Consider the following 25,934-nt stretch of genomic DNA (forward strand, 5'->3'; position numbering starts at 1 on the left):
TGCATTCACTGTCCTCTCCAGTGATGCATTCACTGTCCTCTCCAGCGATGCATTCACTGTCCTCTCAAATGATGCATTCACTGTCCTCTCCAGCGATGCATTCACTGTCCTCTCAAATGATGCATTCACTGTCCTCTCCAGTGATGCATTCACTGTCCTGTCCAGTGATGCATTCACTGTCCTCTCAAATGATGCATTCACTGTCCTCTCAAATGATGCATTCACTGTCCTCTCCAGTGATGCATTCACTGTCCTCTCCAGTGATGCATTCACTGTCCTCTCCAGTGATGCCCTAACAGTCTTCCTTGGTGATGTGTTTAATGTCCTCCCTGATGCTGTGTCCGTCGTTGTCTCTAGCGTTGCAGTTTGTCCGATGATGCGTCCGCTGTCCACCCGTCCACTTGTGAGTCTCTTCTGTGGTGTGTTCACTGTTTGTACTTTCTTCTCTCATGTTGGGATGCTGCGTTCACTGTCTCTTTTTAGTGACGTTTTTAATGTTCTCTGGTGTTTCCTTTCAGGAGGCGTGTTGTCGGACAGTTGGTTTCTGTTGTGAAGACAAAGGGACGGTTTCTGTCATTTCACACACACACTCTCTCACACACACACACACACACACACACACAGTCTATATTTAGGCGACTGCTGCAGAAGAAAACTCGTGAATTTTTAAAACTCTGTAACTCGACTTACCCACTCTCTCTCTCTCTCTCTCTCTCTCTCAGGGATGTTGGGATTGCCGTGGTAACCCTCTGGTTTCCCGGGGTGATGGAGAGCCCCCGTTACATCATCACCCTCACGTCCGTCCTCCTGCACGTGTGAAGTCGCTCGTTGACGCGTCCATGACCCTAAATTTAACGTCAAATACGTAAATGCACAGGAAGTGAAGGTCAAACAAACGTGAAAACAGCTTTAATTTTATTTGTGTGTTTACGACACATGAGACGAAAGAAGAAACAGACAAATATTTGTCAAGATTGACTGAAATAAAACTCTTCACTGCTGCAAGCCCCGCCCCAAAGGTTCCTGTTCCTGGAATGACCAGCAGAGGGCGAGTTTCAAACGTTAAAGCATCGTCACATTTAGCTCAAAATGAAGTGAGACGTCTGGTCTGTGGAGGATTTCCGTGATTGGCGTCACCAGCTCGTTCTGTCCTTACCGCTGTCGCCTAGCAACAGAGCTGGAGCTGGACATGACAAGAAAGTTTTAATAACTTTTTTAGAATAAGTATCGTTGGCTGTTCGGATAAGATAAAATAAAGATGTGTTTGGAAACAGGACATGTTTTAAATCTTTGACTCGTCCGTTACACCTGATCCGTTGTAAAGAGTCAGAGTTAAAACACATGAATAAAAATCATGTTTCACCAACACATCAACGGTCTCTCCTCCTCCTCCTCCTCCTTCACCTCCTCCTCACCCTTCACCTCCTCCCATCGTTTTCTTCTGCCTCTCCGTCTGATACAGTTACACCTCCTCTCATATGAACTCCATCCTTCTCTCTTTTCATCTCCTCTTTCCTCTCACCCCCTCCTAACATTTCATTCACCTCCTCCTCTCCTCTGCCCTTTAACCTCCCCCCTCATCATTTTCTTTTTCCTGTCCCCCCTGTTCTCCTCTTTCTGTCCCCTCTTTTCAACCCCTTCTTCCTCTCTTCTCTTTTCACTTGTCACAAAATGTTTAAAGTTTGATTCTTTAATCTGATGGATTTATGTAAGACAGACAGGTGGATGGACAGAGAGACAAATAGAGAGAGAGACAGATAGAGAGACAGACGGCCTCCCTCCCTCTGAGACGTCCTTTTAATTAAAACCACGTTTGAACGAACTCATCGCTTCCTTCCCTTCAATTAACCCTCGGCTCCAGCCAATCAGACGCTATCTCATTAAGACGGACCCCGTCAGCGGCGAGCGGTCACCTCTTCTAATCCGTCCTCCTCTGTGGGACAGGAAGTGCCCGACAGCTAATTAGCGCTGAGCGAGGTGGCGTCTCCCCCGCTGACGGCCCCAAACTCGACCTCCATCACCAGTTTCTTGAGAAGAGAAAGAGTTTTATTCTGAAAAAAAAGCCCAGAGAGGATTGTGGGAAAGATGGACGAGGAGAAGTTTGTCTTTTTGAGTTTGTTTCATCACGAGTTTGTGCAGAAGCTGAAGTTTCAACTAAACTAAACTAACGAACCTCTTTCAGATTTTAGCAGATTTAAGAGTTAACTTCATCGAACTGAAATCACCTAACCTCCCTGTGCGTTGTCCAGGACATAGACATATCCCAACATAAGACGTGAACTCTTTGCTCTGCAACATTTTCTGTCCCGTTAAATTACATGTGTGTCACATGTTCCAGGAAGTAGCTCGTTACAGACGCACGAAAAATACCAGAATTTCAGAATAAAAACACGAATTGGAAGGAAAACGACAAAAATAAATAAGAACAAGGGAATAAAACTAAGACGCATATTTGTCTTTTGATTATTTCACTTCATTTTAATGCAAAATAATTTATTAATGATCTATTTTAAATATTTAAAGCTTCACAGTTGCAGATTAAACATATTTTAAATTTTCTACATATGGAAACGATCAGTTCATGTAATTAAGATGAAAAAAAAACAGACACGTCAACGTCTTAGACGACATTTTATATTTTCTCATCATTAAGAATAATTAGCGTCATCATTCTCATAAATAGATCAGCTGATTCTTATACAGTTAGAAGTCATGTGTCAGCGTTTACATTATATACAGATTCCAGCTGTTACAAACAATACAACAGAGCAACAGGCCGAGTCACTGCCCAGCACATAGACTGATCCCGTTCAGTCAGAGCAGTGAAGAGAGAGAACGATTTGTTTTCAGTGCAGCTCGACCACTTTCTGATTTTACGATGTTGTATATTTACATCAAACATTGAATTTTTCAGACCAAAATCAAAGAGTAAAACGTTTTTTAATTTCTTCAAATATTTCCAGTTATTTTGTGAGTTAAATCCGTAAAAATATGTTTAAAGCTGCAACAACAACAATTGGTTTTCAGAGCGAGTCTCCACAACAGACACAGGCGTAATGTCCAGGACATAGTCTGAGCCCTGGTGTAATCCAGGACATAGTTAGAGGCCATGTAGCAAACATTAAAAAAAACAACTAAAAGATAACGTTCCCGAGTCAGAGAATAAAAGCTGAAGAGACAGGAAGTGTTTGTCATTTTTAAAGTTCAAGTTCAGTTGTTTTTTTAAATCGCACAAAACAGATGCAGATTTAAAGATGGAGTCAAAATAATAAGTTGCTTCAAGCAGGAATTAGACGCAGCCCGACGGGGGGGAAAAATAACCAGAAAAACATCCGAAGCCGAGAGTTTGAATCTCAACATTTGGTCTCAGGATGGAAATAAACACAGAAAGTTTCCAGTGCAAGATAAATTAGAGTTCATGTAATTCAAGGCAGAGACACGCCCCCGGAGACAAAAGGCTGAACAACAAACACACAAATAGTCATTGAGTTTTTTTAAATGAGACATTTTACATCACGAGCAACAATCTTTTGAAACTAAATGATCCAGTAATTAAACTGATCCAACGTTTATGTTTCTTCTAATTTTGATTTAAAAACATGAGACGTGATTTTTTCTTGCTTTAAATTAATCGATAAATTCACGACAGATTTTGAATAAAGTATCTGAACGGTTCAGAGACATTTTACATCCCAGTTAGAAGAGTAATAAATAAGAGGGGAAGCGAAATGGCTTCACGAGGCTGTGATGTAAAAGCTCCACAGACACAGGAGAGTCTCTGTGTGTGAGAGTCCAGGAAGTAGCCACAGCCAGACACAAACTGACCACCATCACTTTCAGTGGTTAAAGTGAAGAACAGGTCAAATCAGCTGAGTCACGTTTCCGACCAGGAGTGTGTGTAAGCTGCGTGCATTACTGACGCCCAGGACATAGTCACATGCAAAACCAAACCTGAACTCTAACTTCTCCATTAAAAGCTTCTCTTACTTGATCTTTCAGCCTCATCTCATGTTCTTCACCTGCAGCTGATCTGGGCTCAGCTGTGATGCCATTGATTTCATCATGATCACATGACCCACACAGGAAACTTTACGTCGCAATGATAAGAACCCGAAACCCGAGAAAACAAAATCTGCTGTTGAAGCTCGTGAGATGCGGCAGAAAGAGGAACCGACCACTTCAGATATAGTCTAAGTCAACCCAGGGCATAGTCTGACCCCAGGTTTTTTCCAGTAAAGTATATTGATTATTTTGGTGCAGACAGGAAGCCCAGGAAATAGCCAGATCACAACAGAGTTACTGCACATTGAAAACAATAATCAGTCAGTTGAGATATCAGGCTGGTGTGTTCCAGGACATAGCCAGGACCCAACAGACATAAGAAACCAGCAAAAGCTAAAATGTACAGTCAAATATACAGTTACAATGTGGTTTCCAGGTTATAGCCAGGACACAACAGAGTGGTACAGTCTAATTACAGTACATTCAACAGCAACATAAATGAGCTGAACCCAATGTTTCTTGTTTCCATTCCCTCTGTGTCTTTAGTTTCTTACTGTTCTCTCTCCTCATTGAGAAACACGAACACATTCCAGCATTTAGTCAGAGCCCAGCAGACAGACTGAAGTGTTGCACTAACAGCTCCAGACAGTAGTCCCAGCCCACAGCAGGTCTCAGGCTCGGGAATTGGAAAGAAATAAATGCTGGTTCCAGGTGTTAGTCTGAGCCCAGCCCACACCTTGAAGAGCAACAGTAGTGAGAGGAAAGGGAACGGACGGGTAGACTCAGGTGATAGTCTCATCCCGACCCGGCTGCACCACCTCCAGGACTGGTCTCTTTGCTGAGACGGACTAATTCCTGGGACAAAACCTCCAGGTCCTGCAGAGAGACGATCATTAATATTCAATATTAGATTTGTCTTGATGTTCAGTCACTGACAGTTTTCAGACTTTGTAAACTGTTATAACGTAATTGGACTTTTATCCATATATAAAATATATACGTCTCTGTTTATAAATATAAGACATAGATAGTAATGATATGTAACAATGGCAGAGTTGGTGCGTTACCTTCTGCAGGTGCATGTTCTTGGTCAGTTGTTCCTCCAGCATGTTCTGCAGCTTCTTGTTCATCTCTCTCAGGTTCTCGTCTCCCGGCTTCACCAGGTCTCTGAGGACAGAACCCAGACCTCCTCTCTCTCCCTGGAAGCCTCCGTGGCCTCCGTGACCTCCGTGACCTCCGTGACCTCCGTGACCTCCGACGGCGCTGCCCGACACATCTGATTGGACGAGGACACGAGGAGTTAGTGGACAGCTCCAGTGGAATCGACAGAGGGACAGATAATAAAGCTGCAGTGTTTCTGCAGCTGATTCACTTTAACACCTTTTATGGTCATTTTTTAACGTCGCTCTGAGACGTTTAAAGTCTCTTCACGCCGTTAACGCTCCGCAGCAAACACACTGAATATTTACAAAGTGCTGCACAACGCAAAAACCTGCAACACAACGATCGCTGCAGGAGGAGCGAAGGTGTGAAGCAACAGAGAAAACGTTTCCTCAATCAATCAGTTTATTTCCTTCATGAAGCGTCCAATCACACGTCTTCAGTTCACACCGGATCTTCTTCTCACTTCTCCTCTTCCTCCCACTGTCCGAAAACGACGGCAAAATATTTAGAATATGAACGTGATCAGATTCTCTTTATTCGTCAGACTGATGAAGTTCTGTCTCGTTTCTGTCTTAAAGAATTCGTCGTTAGTTTAAACACTGCAGAGGTCAAAGGTCAAAGATTTGTGAAAAAACTGAATCAAAGTGAAAAGCTGTGCTCAGTCTCCTCCTCTTTCATCTCCTCCTCCATCCTCCCTCCCACCACCATCATCCTCTACTCCCCTCATCTCTCTCCTTTCCTTTCCATCCCTTCTTCTGTCCTTCTCTCTCATCCTGCATCCTCCCTCCTCTCATCCAACCTCTCCTGTCTTCCCCATCATCCTCTCCTCATATTCTCTCTTTCTTCTTTCCCTCCTCTTCCATTATTTCATCTCCTTCTCCCTCATCTATCTTTTCTCTTCTCTTCTTCCACAATCATCTCCTCCCCTCCTCCCTCCAACATCTACTCATCTCCTCCATCATCTTTCCTCTATTCCCCTCATCCCTAATCATCTCTTCCCTTTCTTCATCCTTTCTTCATTCGTCCAACCTCTCCTCACCTCCCCATTATCTTCTCCTCTTCCATTCTTTCTCCTCGCTTCTTCCATCCTTTCTTCTGTCATCTCCTGTTTCCTACTTTCCCTGTTTTTTCTCTCTCCTGCTGTTTTCAATTTCATGTTTGACTGGTTTAACTCCCCCCCCCACCCCTCTCTCTCTCTCCCTCCCTCTCTCATTAACACTGTTATAATGGTAAATCTAATCTGCTACAGATTTGGACTCAGTGTGTTTGTGTTTGTGTCATTAACACATCGTTAGGACAGTGTCAGTCGCTGCTGACGGGTTGCTAGGCAACACTGTTGAGCAGTTGGAGGGTTGCTGCCTTGCTTCAGGGCACTTCAGCAGCTCCTGTTCACACTGTGAGTTCATCAGTTCTCATTTCTGGACTCCATAAAGCTCAGAAGTTATAAATACAGATTGATCATCATCTCCTCTCGTCTTCTTTTTGTCGCTCGTTTCTTCTTCTTCTCCTTTTTCTTTTGTAAAACATATTTTCTTCCTCCCGCTCGTGTCTCAGTGAAAAGCTGAACACTCCTCCCTCTGGACACGAAGCAGATAGATTAAATTCTCAGTTGCTGTTTCAGCAGACTTCTCGTTGACTCTGAGGAGCGTTCAGCTCCAGCAGACGATGTTTACTGTCAGCGCCGAGCGAACATCCCATTCATCATTTCATTATGTGGCCAGAAGTATGTGGACAGCTGATCTAACAGCCTCCTGTTGAAGCTGCTGCAGTGATTTGTTCATTCAGACACGTCTGAGCGTAAATACAACTGTGTGTGTGTGTGTGTGTGTGTGTGTGTGTGTGTGTGTGTGTGTGTGTTACCTATGCGGCTGTCCATCACATATGTCTCTATGATGGCGCTCTTCCTGCAGATGTCCTCCGCCATCGACGAACAGCTCACCTCCAGATGTTTCACCTGAAGACAAACAAACCAAAGAACGACCGATGAGCTACTAATCAGTTTATCATCTATCTGACAGTTTAGTCTGTAAAGAGTTTACCTTCTCCTCCAGCATCCATTTCTCCTGCTGAACCTCAGCGAGACGCTGGAACAACTCTCCGACCTCGTCGTCAGATAATTCAGCCGGACGCTGAGACTGAGGGCTTCCTCCTCCGGACTGAGACAGAGAGACGACGTCAGTAAAGATCAACAGAGACACAGGCTGGTAAACATCGTGTTGTCATGACAACAGAATTATGAACCTTCCTGAATATTTTCTATACAGATAGAGATCATTTTCTCCAGCGCCATCTTGGTTTTTTGAAACCAGAAGTAACCCTATTCGGGGGATCGGGGGGTGGAGCCTGACAGAGTTCGAGGACAGTGCACGCCCACCTACACCTGAACGGTACAAGCTGTCAATCACCGGATATTCATGCCCCAATGCATACGGTGCTTTATGGTCTATTTGACTCACACATAGAAAAGAACAGTTTATGTGATAGAGTCTGAAATAAGATTCAAACTCAGCTCCGTCTCATCACACCCTGAGTCATGTGATGCTGTTGCTAACGACGACCGAACTGCCACAGTACACGGACTTGACGCTGGACTCTGGGTTTCACGTTTCGACAGTTACATAAACCAAAGCTGTCAGCTCTATTTACAGTGTTTCTATCAATAGGAACACACACACACACACACACACACACACACACACACACACACACACACACACACACACACACACACACACACACACACACACACACACACACACACACACACACACACACACACACACACACACACACACACACACACGACACCGTGGTGACAAGGAAAAGGATTCAAAAATAGCTGCAGAGAAATTTCAAAGACTCTTCAGACAGAAAATATAATGAAACATTTAGATCTGTTATCTGATGCGGAGGATGATGGGATATTACGGTTCAGCCTTCGTCACCACGTCACCGTGGTAACAGCTGGGTGGAGGGAACGCACCACAGATGATGGGAGTTTACAGGAGCCACACGGGTTCCACCAACAAATCAAAACATGACATCTTGGTGCAGCTGCACATTAGAGATTAGATTCACTTTCTCTAAAATGTGCAGGGGTTTGTCCTTCAGGTCGGATCAACAGTTCGTTATTGAGTCAAATGTTTTTTATTTCATGTCATTTATGTTTTTGTAAACGTTCTGTTCGCTCCTTTTAGAAAACGCTCATGTTTTTGGAGTTGAGATTTTCTTCTGCACCTCAGTTAATGAGTTCAGTAAATGATTTAAATGCTTGTTCCTTCGCTGAAAGTCACAATAACACGACCTGATGGAGGCGGGGGTGGAGCAGCTGCTCCAGAGTTCTGCGATGTGAATCTACTGTTTTGGTCATTGGAGTCCGGTGCCTTTCAACAGCAGCAATATATAAAGTCTGTTTGTGTTGAGAGAAAACAGATCTGACTCTTTCACAAAAAGCTCAGTTTCTGTAGAAATCAAATCATAATGTGTTCCTACTTTGATGTGGATGATTGATCTGTGTTATCAAACTGCAGCAGCTGGTTTGGAGTTGCAGGATTTACTGTTCTGGCTCAGTAAAGATTTCAAAAATCAAAAGGTTTCTTCCCCCGTCAATCGTTTTTACCCAAAGACGTGGGGAAATAAGCATATTTTCAAAAATCACAGTTATCGTTTCACACAGTGAATTAACAGACTCCTCCAGGTCTGTTCAGCACTTTGATGACGCTCCGATCTGACTGTGTATCCACCCACCTTGTTCTGACTGGTCGGCTGAGCCTCCTTCATCATGTCTCTGTAGGAGAAGGAGGAGACGGAGGACGAGTCTCCGGTCTGCTGGGTCCGACTGGGACTGTTGATCTCCGAGAGGACCAGCTCCTCCAGACCTGAGACACACAATAGACCAGGATCAGGAAAATACAAACCACACCAGTATTTATCTGTTGGACCGATTTATAAGAGCTGTCCTGAGTCGGGCGTTGGTATTTATTGGTATAAATAAAAAGCTGTTAAAGGCTGTTTCATATGTTTCACTGTCTTAAAGGGACGGTCCTGTGTCTGTCAGACCTTATACTGGCTTTAATAAACCATTATTGACCAGGATTGTCTCCTGGTTTAAAGGGAAGTTCTGATGAAGCCAAGAGGTTTTGAAGTTGATCCATGATTTAAAAGGGATTATTGAGCCTGTTCAGAGCATTACATGCGCCAGTGGCGAGGATTCAACAATGGATAGGAGGACGACTGGCTGAAATAACTAAGTGGACCGTCCCTTTAAGGCAGCGGACCGTCCCTTTAAGGCAGCGGACCGTCCCTTTAAGGCAGGTGCTGGGAGCGGGCAGAGACATAAGTAGGCTACTTTAAAATGTCTGATTCTCAGGTTTGTGCAGAAGAGCCTTTTAAACATTCATCACTACTCATAGATTATACATGATGCTGAGGACTGCCCTGCTCCCAGTGTGGGTCTGTGTCTGTGTGTGTGTGTCTGTGTGTGTGTCTTTGTGTGTGTGTGTGTACATAAAAATGAGTAAAGACATTGTCTGAACGACTGACTGAATAAAGAAAAGTCCCAAAAAAAGAAAAAGAAATTTAAAGCAGGCAAACAGAGAGTGAGTGACTGCAGGTGCAGGTGCGTGTGTGTGTGTGTGTGTGTGTGTGTGTGTGTGTGTGTGTGTGTGTGTGTGTGTGTGTGCACGTGTGTGTGTTGCCAGCAGACGCCAGTGTGTCCACCTCAGCTCTGGGAATCAGAGCGCTGCATTAAATATTGAGCAGAAGGTTCCGGGCTGAGTCAGAACCTCCTGACGCAGGGTTAGCACGCCGCTGATTATCGGACCCATCGCTCACATAACAATCACATCTCAACCACTTAGGACACACACACACACACACACACACACACACACACACACACACACACACACACACACACACACCCCCCCACACACACACACACACAGTACAGCAGTTAAAGGGGAACACCCTCCAGTCAGAAGATTTAAACACTCTCTCTTTTAGTTTCTGAGTCACTTCAGGTTCTGCTTCATCGACAGTGAACAGATCAATAAGCTGCTGAAAAACTCTGTTGTGTCTGTGATGAGAACTTAACGTTTGTCATCTCGTGTTTTAAGGTCTGAGTTCAACACAGTTTTGTCAGTGACAGAGAGAAAATCTAAATCTGAGACTGGAGGAGGACAAGAACAAAAACAGTTACAAGCAACCATTTAATTTTGATGTTTTTAAAATCTCCACAGATTTAAAATCCATCAACCGAGAGCTGAGGTGATGTTGGAACATGTTCAGGACTTTGTCCCCAGTTTCTTCTAATGTTCATTAATATCTTTAAAAATCTAAATTAACCCATTAACTTTTACTGAGCTGAATGTTTTGGGAATTGAGCTTGCGATGTTGAGTCATATTCAGTTTGTGTTTCTGTTTCAGGGGCTGAGAGATACAGGTTTCAGGTGTCACCAGGTGTGAGCATGTGTATGTACCTGTCCTTGTCTTGCTGTTGGTCAGTATCTCCTGAAGTCGCTCCTGCAGTTTGTCCGCTCGCTTCCTCTCCAGCTGCAGCTGCCGCTTCAAATCCTTCAGCTACACACACACACACACACACACACACAGTCAGGGATTTACTTTCTAATTATCATTTTTCATGCACGCCTGCTCTTAAATTACTCTGCACATTATATTCTCTTCCTCTCATCTCTATTCAAATCCTCCCGTTTGTCTGTTCATGTGTCCGTCAGTCAGTCCGTTGTCTCTTTATCTTCATCAGTCTGATAAACGTTATTATACCAACTCACCGCTGCACTTCCCTTCTTCTCCAAGATCCTCTGACCGTCCACAGTGTCCTTGATCTCCTGCAGAGTCAGAAACAAAAGGTTACAGCAACATGACGTCGTTTTTACACCTTAAAATAACAGCTTCAAAATCATTTTGATGCTTCACAAACGTATAATAGGGAGAATGATGTGTCTGTCATTATCCACAGCGCCCCCCGGAGGCCTGAAACTACACAATGTAACTCTGGTGTGCTATGCTGGAACATTACAACACGCTTTACGACATCTGTCACACACCAGCAACCGGAGCTGCAACTAGCTGCTAGCTATAAGAAACAACCAGCTCGCCATTCTCAGTGTGGACGTCAGTGAGAAATGCACTTTCCACTCGACAGCGAAAAGGAGGCAGGACAGATGTGGACCTGGTGTTGTTGTTACTGGACAGTAAGTCTGAACTGTAGCTTGTTTGCTTCGTCTTGTTCTTTTCTGCTTGACGTGAAGTTGTGGGCGGAGGTATCAGTGTGGGCGGAGCCTGAATAACCTAGAGTGTGCATCAGTTTGACGACGAGAAGAAAACACATCAGCCGGCACCTGTTTGAGTTTTCCGATGGTGTCGCCGTGTTCTTCCCTCTGTTTCTCCACCTCCACCAGCTGCTGGTTCAGTCCCTCCATCTCTGACTGCTTCTCCTGCAGGACACACACACACACACACACACACAGACACACACAGAAGGAACACGGTGAAACCAGGAGTTCAACAATCTGTAGGAACTTAACGACAGTATTGTGTGCCCCCCCTCCTCATCAGAAACTTTTCTTCCATCGTTCTCTCTGCTCTCCTGGTGGACGAAGGTAAAATAAGTATTTTAAACAAGCTCCAGCTTCAGTGATACCCCGTCATCCTTAATCCATCCGACCGAGGGATTAATTTACAAAAAAACCTGCGTTTAATTCTCCTCTAATCCTCAATTGCTAATTAATACGACTCAAAATCTACATTAAGACGCACACAGGCTGCAGCCTCAGACCTGACGGAGAGAAAACACTGTAGAACTGTGGGAAACAACACACACACACACACACACACACACACACACACACACACACACACACACACACACACACACACACACACACACACACACACACACACACACACACACACACACACACACACACACACACACCTTCCTGTTCAGTGATCGAGCATCAAAGTCACGTATCTGCAAACTCACCAAGTTAAATCTGAGGTTTAAGAGCAAAGAGCTTTTATAATAATAAAATAATAGAATGACATTTAATATCTGCTTCATCATCACATCTGCCAAAGTGTGAAGGTGGGGGGGGGATACAGCCCATTATTATTTATTACGATTTTCAGATAAAATAATGATTATAAAAGAAGCTGATAACAGGAAGTAAAGTAAAGAACTGATGAAGCCATCAGATCCTCGACCTTCTAACCAGTGGACGACCTGCTCTACAACCCAACTCCTCAACACCCGGGAAACCAGCGAAACTCGAACCCACAACACACAGAGTACGCACCCAGTGGCCGACCTGCCCGCTAATTAGACTTCTTCCATCATTAATTAACTTTTCCTATTAAGTTTCCTCTGTCTGCCCTTAGTACGAGGCTGTTATCACACAGATAACACAAGCACGCACGCACGCACGCACGCTCGCACGCACGCACGCACGCTCGCACGCACGCACGCACAATCTCACGCACGCACACACAGAGCAATCAGTGAAGTCGGTCTCGGAGGAAACAGTCGCTCCCTGCAGGATTTCAGAGGAGCACAAGAGAACGAGTCAAGCTGCTTATCTGATTGGCTGAAAGGACTCGTTACAGCCACGCTGACATTTCCCAAGATGCACGGCGGGTGCACAGACTCTAATGGTGACCGTGATAAGGGTTTGTTTTATCATTGTAGGAGCGCGAAGTCAGGCTCGTGATTCTGAAGCTTTAACTGTGTTTCCACCACAGGAACCAGTAACAGCTTGATGTGTCTGTTGTTGATGGTCTTATCTCAACAAACTGAAGGAACCTTTTAGTTCCTTGAAAAAAATTCCAATACTAAATGTCTAAATGTGGCTTCATGTGTTTTTATCCTGAGATGTTTCGGTTCTTCATCATCGTCACAGATTCATCTTGAGGACGACGAGTCCAGAACCTCGGAGACATAAAGACATCGTAACGAGCGTCACTGGGAACAAGGAGCCGAGGTGAAGTGAACTCCAACACGAGCCTCCTCCACTCTGATCCCCTCTTAACACCATTAACCTCCGTGTTACCATGGAGACAACTACACGTTCATTAGAAACACACGTTAAATTAGAGCTGGACCACATTAATCTCACACACACACACACACACACACACTGCATCTATTAACACACACTTACTAACATACTCTTCTTCTATACAACACACATATATATATTACACAAAGATGAGACTCTGAAACATAAAACCGTGTGTGTGAGTGTGTGTGTACCTCCAGCTGAAGTGTGTGGTCTTTCTGCAGCTGTTTGATCTCCTCCTGATGTTCGAGTGAGTTCTTCTCTATGTTCTCCTGCTCACACACACACACACACACACACACACACACACACACACACACACACACACACACACACACACACACACACACACACACACACACACACACACAAACAGGCGAAAAGCAGTCAAATAAAACAATCACATTAATAAATGTCTGGAGATCTTCCAGGACGTCTTTTGGCCGTTTCCCCTCACACATAAGTTATTTGAAAAATGTACATTTTTTTAGTTTTTGAGATTTGCCCACAACACACCACAGTAATTCTGTCAGTTCTTCAAAAACCTCTCAGGTTTTAGAGGATGTTATTTTAATGGGCACCTTAGGTCTTAATGGGTTAAGCAGCTGATTGGCTGGTGTCACACTGACCTCAGCCTCCTTGAGTCGTCTCTCGAACCATCCTTTGGTTCCCTCCATGGACTGAACCTGAGCCTGTAACTCCTCCACCTTCGGCTGAAGCCCCTCCAGCTCTTTGGTACGAGCCTGAAAACACAAATGTTAATAATAATCATCAAACGTGTAATGAGCCACTGCGTCTCCTCCTCCCGCCTTCCCCTATTCCCTCATTCCTTTCCACCTCTCCTCCCCCACGACATCTTTCACCTCCTCACCCTGGGAGACTTTCTTTTCTCCCCCAACCCCCCAGTCTTTTTCTTCCTCCCTCTTTACCTTCTCATCTCTTAGCTGCTGTCTGATCTCCTCCTCGGAGCGATTCTTATCTTCGTGGAGTCCTCTGAGCTCCTTCTCATACCGAGCCCTCACCCCCAGAACCTGCGAGGGAGGAGAAAAGAGGAGAAAAGAGAAAGAGAGGAAGAGAGGAGAGGAAGAGAGGAGAGTAAAACATATGTCACATTTTAAAAACATTATTAAGATTACAAAAGAAAGGAAACAGACTGAAACAGACGAGTGATAAATAAGAAAACTAAGCAGAAGCTTCTCCCTCAGGGCTCGTTTAGTGTCCCACCTCCTTCTCGTGCTGCAGTTTGAGGTCTGACAGCGCCTCCTTGTGGTCGGACTTCTCCTGGCTCAGCTGAATGGCCATGTCATCCAACATGGACTTCCTCTTCTCTGCCGTCTGCAAACGCACACACATACACACACACACACACACACGCACACACACACACACACACGCACGATCATTAGTGTTTTTGACCTTAAAGGTTTAATGTGTTTGTGTATCTTTGTGTGCTTGTATGTCCTGTTGATGGATTTGCATTCTGAGTGTGTGTGTGTGTGTGTGCGTGTGCGTGTGCATGTGTACCTTCTTGGCCTCGTCCAGGTCTCTCAGCAGTTTATCCTTCTCTTGTCCTTCTTCTGTTAACTGCTCCAACAACTTCCTGTTTGCAAAACTCGACTCCTGAAGAAGAAAAGAAACAAACACGTTTCAGTATAATTTCAATCGCTCTGCAGCAGCTCACGTTTAACACTGAACACACGTGTGGATGAAGATGACGGAGAATATTTCATTTTCGAGGTTGAAAAGTAAATTGTTTTATTCTCTAACGTCCTCGTTTATATCACCAAATCTAAAAAATCGTTCCATCGTTGTGTGTTTGTGTGTGTTTGTGTGCACACACACGTGTATTACCTGCAGCTGGGAGTCCAGGTCGTCTCTCTGAGCTAACATACTCTCCTGTTCAGCGCGTCTTTGCTGCAGCTCGCTCGTCAGCGCCTCCTGCTGCTCACGCATCAGATTCATCTCCTGCGTTTTCACCGTCTGGATCTAAACGCGATTCCAAAAACTATATTTAAACATCAGTGCAGAACCAGAGATTATAACCAACATGTGTGTTACGTTATGTTCTAAAGAGACGGTGGAACACGGTTGACCTCAGGTGACGCCAAAACACTCAGGAAGAGATGTGTAAAGAACAATAAAGTAACAGCAGGGGGCGGTAGAGGACACAGAATGAATGTAGAGGCCAGTAGGTGGCAGTAGAGTCACACCAACATGAAGCAGGTTCTGTTATGGTTCTCACAATAAGGCTCCAAGAGTCCTGAGGAGCTCATTGGCTGGAAAAGAGTTCCTCAGAGCAGCAGACTTCAGGGTTACTGTTAAGGAACTGAGGTTCTGGATGAGGGTTCTCGTTAAGGTTATCATCAAGAAGTCATCAATTAACTACACAGTGATGGGTCGTGACTAAAGATGTGGTTTCTGTTCGATCAAATCCACAGCCAACTCAGCGTTACGTTTCTAAAGCTTCAACACATTTTTAATGGGGGGGGGGGGGTTCTAAAAAGGTTCTAAATTAGCTTCACACTATCAATCTACAGGTAAGGTTCTACACAAGGGTTCTAGAGTTACCTGTTGAAAAGCACACAAGTCAGTCCTCAGAGCTCTGTTCTCCTGTGAGACAGGTTATAGTTCCATACTGAGAACGGTACTGACTTAAAGGCCATTCTGTTAATGTAAAGATGGTTCTAGAAGAAGTGTTTCTGGAGGTTCTAGCTGTTCTGGGCACAAGGAAATTCTGACCAGTGCTAAGAACTACATTCTAACACTTAAATCAACTTTCATCCATCTGAACTGTGATCGAACCGGTAGGTTCTTGATAGGGTTCTTAAACTGATGAGAGTTCCGATGTTGGGGTTGCTGTTGAGAAACTGGATAATGTGTGGTGTTCTAGATGAGGGTTCTCTGAGCTCTCTGAGGGTTTAGTCCTCACAGGGTTGTTCTAAGATTCAGTTTCCAAATGATCTATGTTTTTATTCCTGTTTTGTTGTCGTTTTATTCTGTTGTCTTTTAAATATTTATGTTCTTAACGTGTACTACTGCTCACAGAACCACTCGGTGGTGACGTATTAGGGTTCTGTGTAATGTTCTCTCGGTTCATGACTCGTTCTAACAGGTTGCTCCACTGAACACTGTTTAGGCCCAACGTTCAGGTGACGTTTTCCAGATTAATTACCTGTTCTAGAGCTGCTAGGTTTGTCCTCAGAGCATCGTTCTCTTGCAGGATGTTGTCCACCTGCTCCTGACTGACTGCACTCTGATTGGCTACCTGTAGCACCAGCGAGCCGCAGGCAGGGGGCAGCAGAGACAAGGGGACAGAAAAAAACGCACAGAAAAGGGAAGCAAAAGAGTAAAGAGAAAGCAAGAAAAACAAATAAAGACACAAAGAAAAGAACCAAACAAAGGTCAAAGAAAAGGAAGAAGACAACGAAGAGAGGAGGAGGTTGAGAGAAGAAGAGAGCAGGTCAGAGATGCAGATAAAGCAACAGACAGAGAAACAAACACCAGACGATTCCTCTGCCAAAGTCAAATTGAAAAACTGATTTTCTGTCATATAAAGGTTTTGATAAGAAAATTGAATCTGTACCACTGAGCTGCGTCTGCGTCTGCTCCACACAAACATGTTTTTAAAATCCTTCCGCCCTTTGAAAACAGCTCTCGGTGAATATGAAACGATTTTTTTCAAGTTTGATTCATTTTGGCAGAGAAATATTTTCATAGAGAAGAGACAGACAGAACGTCGCTCGGATCTAAGACTGGTGTAGTGAACTATGTAGATACACAACCATGTGTGTGTGTGTGTGTGTGTGTGTGTGTGTGTGTGTGTGTGTGTGTGTGTGTGTGTGTGTGTGTGTGTGTGTGTGTGTGTGTGTGTGTGTGTGTGTTACCTGGTCTCTCAGAATGTGCACGGCCAGTTCATGCTCCCTCTCTTTGCTCTGCAGCTGCTCTCTGAGCTCCGTTGAGATCTAAACAAGAAAACACATCTGTCAGTCGCAACGTATAAACTTTTCAAGTCCGTCTCAGTCAGAGCAATAACTACAGACAGGGTCAGTTGACGTGGTGAAGCAGTGAGGGATGATGGGAGATGTAGTCTTCAGTGCAGTCAGCTCCTCCTGGTTAGGATTCCTTCAGTGTTGATGGTTTAGGTAAAAACACTGAATAGCTTCAAGTTAAAAATCAGGGTCATTTAAAGTGTGAGATCTCACCTGATTGGCTGCCATGACATCTGACTGTAGTTTCTGGATGCGGACGTTTAGAGTCTTCAGATCCTCTTCTTTCCTCTGGTTGATCTCATCGATCTTTGTCCTGCAGAGAAAAAAAAAGCAACAACAGGTCAACCCGACAAACAACAAACTGAAAACAACAATCATGGACGTCGCAGCTCGTCACTGCTGCGGTGACAGTTGTCACGGGAACGGTAGTGTTTAGTTTCTGACCTGCTGTCGTTGTACAGAGCCTCCTTTTCCCCCTGCAGACGCTGAAAACTGCACAAAGACAAACAATCTGTTCACCAGTGGTTTTATTTACGTCCTGGATGAAGTTCAGATTCAAACTGTGAGTAAACAGAGTGACGCTGACAGTGATTTAGTTACATCTGCTGCACACAGGATTTTACAGTCTCAACAGATTTAAGAAGTTGGAAGACCACAGACATAACGACAGACTTGGGTGATCAAATGACTTCAGAATGAAAACAGACACGGAGACAGACTGGCAGCGTCCTGAGCTGGTTGTGATTGTTTGTGACAGGACACAGGAAACAAACACTCGTACTTAGGGCGATATCATTTCAAATCAATATCACATTTATTATAACATTTAACTCGATTACAATCAGTGAACGACTATTTGGGGAACGTGTTCACAGAATTAACCAACATGAGCACAATTAAGTCAACATCCAGTTGTTTCCCGGTCAGCTTACTCTCATCGGCTATTGAGGGTTTTTTCTGAATTCTAAATTGGAGAGACTATATGTCTGTAAACTGCTCACACATCAGGATCATGTGACCAGATAATCTGTTCAGATCAGGTCCGAACGCCCCCCAACATTACTGTGAAGTTAATCTGAAGGTGTCTCACCTCTCCTGCTTCTTCTTCAACTTGTCAGAAAGCTGGAGGACGGACAGACGGACGGAGAGAGAGACAGACAGGAAGTCAGAATTCAAAGCTGCGTTTCCCGTGGTTCAATCAATCAATCAACCAACAAGTGAATCACTGATTGATCCTGTGAGATATTCACCTTTGTAATCTCTTCCTGCAGTTTGGTGATTTCAGTCTGTTTGGATGCCTGCAGACAGAAAGGAGACAGACTCTGATTCAAGTTTATAACAGAGAAACAGCTGCAGTTTACAGATGTTTCCTGAATGTCTCACGCTGAGCTACAGTTTACAGATGTTTCCTGAACGTCTCATGAAGAATAGAAACACGTGTCAGTATAATGTCATAAATATATTTACTCATGTTTATTACTATGTGGTGAGATGTGAACATTGAAGGAGACAAATGTTGTTAAACACGAAACTTCACCTTCACACCAACTAACATATATTTACACGCAGAGTCCAAATGAAATGGAAATATCAACAACACAAACACATGGTTTAATCTAGGAAAGGATTTTGTATAAATTATAATTTCTCCTACACACTGAAGTAATCACCTGCAGTATAAACATATTTAGCAAATATCAAGATCAAACATGACTCCAGCTGAAAGGCAGCGTCCATGTTCTCCTGCTCAGTGAGTGCTGTGTCAGGTTGTGTGTCAGGTTGTGTGTCAGGTTGTGTGTCTGTACCTCCAGGTGGTGGATCTGCTCCTTCAGCAGCCTCTTCTCCTCCTGCTCAGTGTTCAGTGCCATCTCCAGCTCTGGTCCAAAGCAGTGAGTTATTGGACAGAGAGCAGCCGACCAGCCTAGCGCTGCCTGCTTAGCTACAATCTTCTCTACGCTCTTCTCTGACAGGCCTAAAGGGGGCGCCGCACACAGCAGGGGGCAGTCTGTTAGGCCAGACACACACTACACGAGCTCCTGACTCTACACGGGGTCTGAGAGGTTTTCTCTGAGGGGAAGGGGGGGGGGGGGGGGGGGGGGGGGGGGGTTGAGATCAGGTATTTTCTGATTGAGCTGCAAAGTTAAAGTCAAATGATGACGTACCTGTTTATCAGGGTGCGTTCACTGACACTGCGTTTATCTGACCTCTGCTATTTTCCAACTTTTGTATCAGTTCGTACAATTCTTAAGAGACATAAAGATTGTTTGTTTCTTTTTGTGTGTTTGTGTGTTTGTGTGTTTGTTTCCGCCGTGGACTTTAAATAAAGATGAAAGACTTGACCGCTGCCAAAAGTGAAGCCAAAGAGTCTTGATCGCCCCCTGATGGCTGGCTGCAGTAGTCTTAAACTGCAGAAATATTCTTCGACGTGTGTAAACCAGTTTTTGCAGCTTTGCCAGAAAACAAGTGACTCGTGCATTAGGGTGAAAATCCTCATTACCTTTGTTTGCTAACGTTCATTAGCATCAGCTTGTAGTGTGTGTCTGCCCTGAGCGGCTAGCTGCTCTACGCTTGAATCAACACAAGCTGCGGCTTCACCGTAAATTCTCAAATAAAAACCAAACACGTTCAATAATAAAAAAAACATTAAGGAGAAGCGGAATCAGCTGCACTGAGAGGGCAACACGTGAAAGATGAGGAAAAGGGTCAGAGGTCAGAATCTGAGAATTTATGGTGACGTGCACCTTTAAGCCTTGAAGCCATCAAATGTTTGTATTACAAGTCTCCATCTGCTTCAGAGGCTGAGAAGTTTTTATAAAGGTTGGTAATTCTGTCAGGTCTTAAGAAACCCCTCAGGATTTAGGAGGTCGTTTTAAAGGTTTAAGAGTTTATTATTCAGTCTTAGGTCTTAATAGGTTAAAATAATATAAAATAAGAAGCAATAGTCAGTGAAGTCTTTTTAAATAAATCTGATCAGAGCATTTATTGAAGGCTTCAAGAGAATAAAGTCACGTCAGCACAAAGCAAAGTTCATTGTTACTTACAGGACTTCATGTGAAATCCAGATGTTTTACTGCTCTGTGGCTCTTCTCATGGTTAAATCTTCATACTTTGACTCTCATATAAGACGAATTAAAGTAAAATAAAATATGTATTTCCATCAGAGCAGAGCTTCACTGAATGTCACATGAAAATAGAAGAGTTTTTTATTCTGTCCAAATTAAAATAAAGAAACTCACCATGGAGCTGCTTCTCTGTTTGTTGCAGCTGAGCCTCTGTCTGCAAACACAAGACCGGGAAACAAAAGCCAATTAAACATTTAAATACAGGTTTATTTAAATTTGAGAAATAAAATCTGGTTAAACTGGAACGATTTAAGAGCTACTTTTTTAAAACAGCAAAATATTTATAGCTGCAGGTTAAAAAAACTCAGAAACTGTCAATCACCTGTTCCAGTCTCTCATTGGTTCCCTCTGCTCCTGGCTCCTCCCCTCTCCCTGTGACATCAGAGACGCCGTTGGCGCCGGCTGACCCGTCCGTCTCTGAGGTAGCGCTTTGGTTGCCCTGTCTCTGTGGCAGCTCTTTGTCATAGCGCTCCTGGAGGGCTGGAGGGGAATCACATCTCAGTATTACAAGTACTGTAAAATGACTGAAACATCTGGATCGCCCCCTGGTGGCTGGTCACAGTAAAGGTAATTTACCAATGTCACAACTGAGCTTTGAATGTTAATGTATGAGAGACGATAGACTTATGTAGTTATTGATAATATATTTAACTGTAACACACACCTTTCATTTTCTTCTGGAGGGTGGAGTTTTCGGCCTGGAGGCGGAGCAGTTCTCCATCAACAGGACAGGAGGCGGGGTTTGGAGGGGCAGTGTTTGCAGAGGCTCCTCCTCCCTCCTTCAGCTCCTGGTTCTCCTGTTCCAGCTGTTCGATCTGTGTACACAGCTGGAGGAAGAAAAATGATGTAACACTTACTGACCTGCTTCTATTATAACCATCAACCTTCTACCAAAGCATTTTCCTTCTTCTAGTAGAAGAGAGACATTTTCAACCTTCTCGTTTATCCCCATCATCTAATGGTCTTATCTTGTTTTGCCTGCTATGTCCATTCTCACTTATTAAATACATAGAATCATATGAATGTGAAGCCCGACACAGAGTCGTGGGTTTACCTTGGACAGTTCTGTCATCAACGTGCTGTTCTGGAGTCTGAAATCTTCCTCCTGACTGTGAAGTTTCCCTTGAAGCATCTCGTTCTCGCTCAGCAGAGCTTCCACCTCCTGCAGAACAACGACGTCGTGTGTGAGTACAGAGACGACAGCAGAAATCAGTGAGTGGACAACAAGAGAAGAATAAAAACCCTTCACCTCAAACATTTAAAGGTTTAAAATGATTTTATATAACTTATTATTATAATGCTGCTGATCAGCGTAAACTTGAGGTAACCATGGTGACGAGGAAAACTCACCTGAGCTTTCTTGCTCTTATTCAGAGCCTGAAAAAAAACACAAGTAAATCAACGAGGGATCAGGTTCAAAAATAAAATCCACATCTTTATCACAGAAGTATTGATACTAATAAAATGTTTGTTACCTTCTGTGCTTTGACAAAATCTCTTTCCAGAACCACATTCTTCTGACGGACGGCGTTCAGCTCTGAAACACACATCAGCCACATGAGAAGAACTGAGCACCAACGTTTTAACGAACTCAAGGAATTCAAAAATTTAAGAGATTCAAAAAAACACAATAAATACATGAATTGTTTTATATTTCTTCTCCACACACATAATCTAATAAACCAATTCAATGCATCAGTTCACACATTTCTCCAGCAAGAGCAGAATTCACTGACATGTTCCTGTTTCTACTCTAAAATGCTGTAATGTCCTGATTTTGTGTTCCTGTGGCGTAAACTGTGGTTTTATTATTTAGAAAGGAAACAGAATTAAGTGTTTGATTTTTACAATTTCACTGTAGAAAAATAAAACTGATTTTAACCTCATATGCAGGATTTACTGTAAGAGTCTGGAACATGATATCTGTATTTAAATAAACATTAATTTTCAGGCTTAACTGTCTCTTCACATCAGTTAAAAGTCTTGATTCACATTTTCTCTTGTTGCCTTTTACTTTATTTATTTTAATAACTTTATTAACAACTGTTTTTTTAATCAGATCTTTTTCATGACAGGCCTGGGTACAGCAGGAGGAACAAATACTGTTTTCTCATTTCACACTGAGGATTTGGAACAAGCTCAATCTCTGAATAGAAATAAAACACCAATGAATCGTCCTATAGGTGGTGCTGCAAGTAAAACAACAACAGGCCGCTGATAAAAACTGTTCATTTTTCATGATCAAGTTTCTGTGTAATAAAAAGGGAAATAATAACAAAAACTAAATAAACAGAAAATTGGTGCAGAATATTCACAGTGAGAACGTTCAGTCTAATTTGTGTTAAGCTCTTTTACTCTCGACAGATTCAACTGAAATATCTAAAAAAAAACAATAAAACATCATCATCAGAAAACAGAGACGTATTTTACCTGTCGTGTTCTTCCTGAGATCATCAGACAGCTGATAGTTCTGAGTCCGCAGCTCCAACAGCTGAGCCTGCACACACACACACACACACACACACACACACACACACACACACACACACACACACACACACACACACACACACACACACTATATCATCATCACTCTTCCACGTGTTTAATGACCTCTCTTTTCGCTGCAGTATAGTTCTGCAGAGACGAACATGAGAGCATGATTCTTGTTTATCTGGGTTTGTAAGTCTCTTGGATAAAAGCACCAGCTGAATGAAATGTAATGTGATGTAACAAACAGAGTCAGTGATAATGATTAGTATCAGGACTCATCCAGGTAAATACAGTATAATATGTGTATTCGAGAGTGAAGCTGAACTGTAGATCAGTTAAAAAGAAGTTATTAAAAACCAGAGTTTATCTCCAATGTTCTGCAGGAAACTTTGAAAATATGAAGAATCGATTTGTTACTGCTCCAGGAAGCAGAGGATCATGATTTCAGTTCAGTGAGTGGGACACAGTCAGAGCTCCACTCAACACATTGATAGACTCGGTTTTTTCTCTACATGAAAACCACTTCATCACTGGGACACGGAGCCCAACAGAGTTAATAAGCACACGTGGCTGCAGGGGGCGCTGTTGCTCAGTAAAAGTTAAATAGTGTTGCTTTAAACTCAGGTGTAAGAAGCAACATTTGCTCTTCACCTCAGGTACAAGCAGCATCACTGGCTCCAGATAGTGGAGTGTAAACATCACCTGCCAAGTTGGAACCACCTCCACAGTGACTCCACAACAACCTGCAGCCTCCACAGTGACTCCACAACAACCTGCAGCCTCCACAGTGACACCACAACAACCTGCAGTCTCCACAGTGACACAACAACCTGCAGCCTCCACAGTGACTCCACAACAACCTGCAGCCTCCACATTGACACCACAACAACCTGCAGCCTCCACATTGACACCACAACAACCTGCAGCCTCCACAGTGACTCCACAACAACCTGCAGCCTCCACAGTGACTCCACAACAACCTGCAGCCTCCACAACAACCTGCAGCCTCCACAGTGACACCACAACAACCTGCAGCCTCCACAGTGACTCCACAACAACCTGCAGCCTCCACAGTGACACCACAACAACCTGCAGCCTCCACAGTGACTCCACAACAACCTGCAGCCTCCACATTGACACCACAACAACCTGTGTCCACATCAATCCTGTGAGCAGCAGCAGTCTGCGGGCTAACAGGTGTTAGCTTCTCTGTTAGCCACACAGAGGCTGCACATCAACACACAGACACACACACCCCGTGACTCTCATCATGTCCCGTGGCTGCCAACATGTCAGCTCTCTCTCTCTCACACACTCTCACTCTCTCACTCACTCACTCTCTCTCTCACACACACACACGGAAGATGAATTCAGCCACTGTTTTCTGTTTTCTTCCACAGGAGGAGGCTAAGCTAAACTAAGCTAGCTGGAGTGGACATTAAGCTAACACACTGTCAGTCAATGAAATCCAGTTTATTATTACTTTTGACAGAGACTCGGTTCAGACTCATCCACGTCGCGCTGACACGGTCCCGTTAAACCCCAGTAACGTCCCCCTCCTCCGCCCCCACCCGCTGCTAACGCACCGTTACCCACTGACAGCTAACGGTTAGCACCCGGAGCTAACGGTTAGCACCCGGGGCTAACGGTTAGCACCCGGAGCTAACGGTTAGCACCCGGAGCTAACGGTTAGCACCTGGAGCTAACGCCCCTGACAGGTGTTCCCCGTCCACCTGACACACACCTGAGGCCGCACACATGACACCGCGGCCGCCGCGTCTTTCTCACCTGCATCCGATGGAACTCCTCCTCTGACAGAGCCTGCGACATGGCCATGTTCGCCCGGGCTGCTACCAGGGGCAGGCTAATGCTAATGCTAATGCTAGCGGAGGAGACGGAGCGGCTAACTCAGAGAGGAGGGCAGCGCAGAGGAGGAGGCGGAGACAGAGCTCTCACTCTGACGTTGTTTCCGAGTACCGAGCTGCAGAGATCGTCAGGGAGATGGAAGATGTGATGTGGAACAAAAGTACACAAAGTAAAAATACTATCATCTAATATAATCTCATGATAAATACTCAGTTTTAAATCCTGCTTTCAAAAGCTGTAATCATCTTAAGTACTTTAATCACCAGATGGTTGACCAACCATCCACCCAATCAACCAACCAACCAACCATCCACCCAACCAACCAACCATCCAACCAACCATCCACCCAACCAACCATCCAACCAACCATCCACCCAACCAACCATCCAACCAACCATCCACCCAATCAACCATCCAACCAATCAACCAATCAACCAACCAACCAACCAACCATCCAACCAACCATCCACCCAATCAACCATCCAACCAATCAACCAACCAACCAACCAACCAACCAACCAACCATCCACCCAATCAACCAACCAACCAACCAACCATCCAACCAACCATCCACCCAACCAACCAACCATCCAACCAACCATCCACCCAACCAACCATCCAACCAACCATCCACCCAACCAACCATCCAACCAACCATCCACCCAATCAACCATCCAACCAATCAACCAATCAACCAACCAACCAACCAACCATCCAACCAACCATCCACCCAATCAACCATCCAACCAATCAACCAACCAACCAACCAACCAACCAACCATCCACCCAATCAACCAACCAACCAACCATCCAACCAATCAACCAACCAACCAACCAACCATCCAACCAATCAACCAACCAACCAACCAACCATCCAACCAACCATCCACCCAATCAACCATCCAACCAACCAACCAACCAACCATCCATCCAATCAATCAACCCTCCAACCAACCAACCAACCAACCATCCAACCAACCAACCATCCACCCAATCAACCATCCAACCAACCAACCAACCAACCATCCAACCAATCAACCAACCAACCAACCAACCAACCATCCAACCAATCAACCAACCAACCAACCAACCATCCAACCAACCATCCACCCAATCAACCATCCAACCAACCAATCAACCAACCATCCAACCAATCAACCAACCAACCAACCATCCAACCAATCAACCAACCAACCAACCAACCAACCAACCAACCAACC

General features: G+C 44.2%; 2 protein-coding genes across 5 annotated transcripts in view; one reads left to right on the forward strand and one right to left on the reverse strand.

Annotated features, from left to right (window-relative positions):
• Positions 1–3,224: 3,224 nt before the first annotated feature.
• Positions 3,225–24,836, reverse strand: gripap1 (GRIP1 associated protein 1). Of its 4 annotated transcripts, none has more exons than XM_034589951.1 (29): positions 24,637–24,836; positions 22,786–22,852; positions 21,831–21,892; positions 21,706–21,732; positions 21,410–21,517; positions 21,020–21,182; positions 20,678–20,835; positions 20,470–20,509; positions 19,039–19,205; positions 18,484–18,531; positions 18,324–18,355; positions 17,678–17,725; positions 17,447–17,546; positions 17,129–17,206; positions 16,417–16,509; positions 15,096–15,230; positions 14,769–14,864; positions 14,469–14,579; positions 14,174–14,275; positions 13,874–13,987; positions 13,439–13,516; positions 11,529–11,624; positions 10,959–11,015; positions 10,647–10,746; positions 8,914–9,044; positions 7,206–7,322; positions 7,027–7,120; positions 5,070–5,278; positions 3,225–4,878 (listed from the first exon to the last, which is right to left on the reverse strand). In XM_034589951.1, exons 1-29 carry the CDS (start codon positions 24,682–24,684, stop codon positions 4,798–4,800), a joined length of 2,760 nt encoding a protein of 919 aa, XP_034445842.1. In that variant the 5' UTR covers positions 24,685–24,836; the 3' UTR covers positions 3,225–4,797. The 4 variants fall into 4 exon arrangements, with proteins under 4 accessions (XP_034445842.1, XP_034445841.1, XP_034445844.1 ...); XM_034589950.1 differs by having other exon boundaries at positions 19,039–19,217; positions 24,637–24,827; XM_034589953.1 differs by having other exon boundaries at positions 19,039–19,109; positions 24,637–24,824.
• ptpn18 (protein tyrosine phosphatase non-receptor type 18) overlaps positions 9,634–25,934 on the forward strand; it is a 47,726-nt gene continuing 31,425 nt past the window's right edge. The window contains exon 1 of the mRNA XM_034589967.1: positions 9,634–9,648. The gene's annotated coding sequence lies outside the window, so the exon portion shown is untranslated. The remainder of the gene's footprint in view (positions 9,649–25,934) is intronic.

The sequence above is a fragment of the Hippoglossus hippoglossus genome, chromosome 7, assembly GCF_009819705.1.
Source record: "Hippoglossus hippoglossus isolate fHipHip1 chromosome 7, fHipHip1.pri, whole genome shotgun sequence".
Lineage (NCBI taxonomy): Eukaryota > Metazoa > Chordata > Actinopteri > Pleuronectiformes > Pleuronectidae > Hippoglossus > Hippoglossus hippoglossus.

Bases quoted from the DNA above. Each gene is read 5' to 3' on its own strand.
- gripap1 (XM_034589950.1), bottom strand. From the start codon at position 24,684: ATGGCCATGTCGCAGGCTCTGTCAGAGGAGGAGTTCCATCGGATGCAG. The intron at 18,532-19,038 runs GTACAGACACAC...TTCTGTCTGCAG, and splicing joins AGCAGATCCACCACCTGGAG to GCATCCAAACAGACTGAAAT. The intron at 17,207-17,446 runs GTGAGATCTCAC...TTTCTTGTTTAG, and splicing joins ATGTCATGGCAGCCAATCAG to ATCTCAACGGAGCTCAGAGA.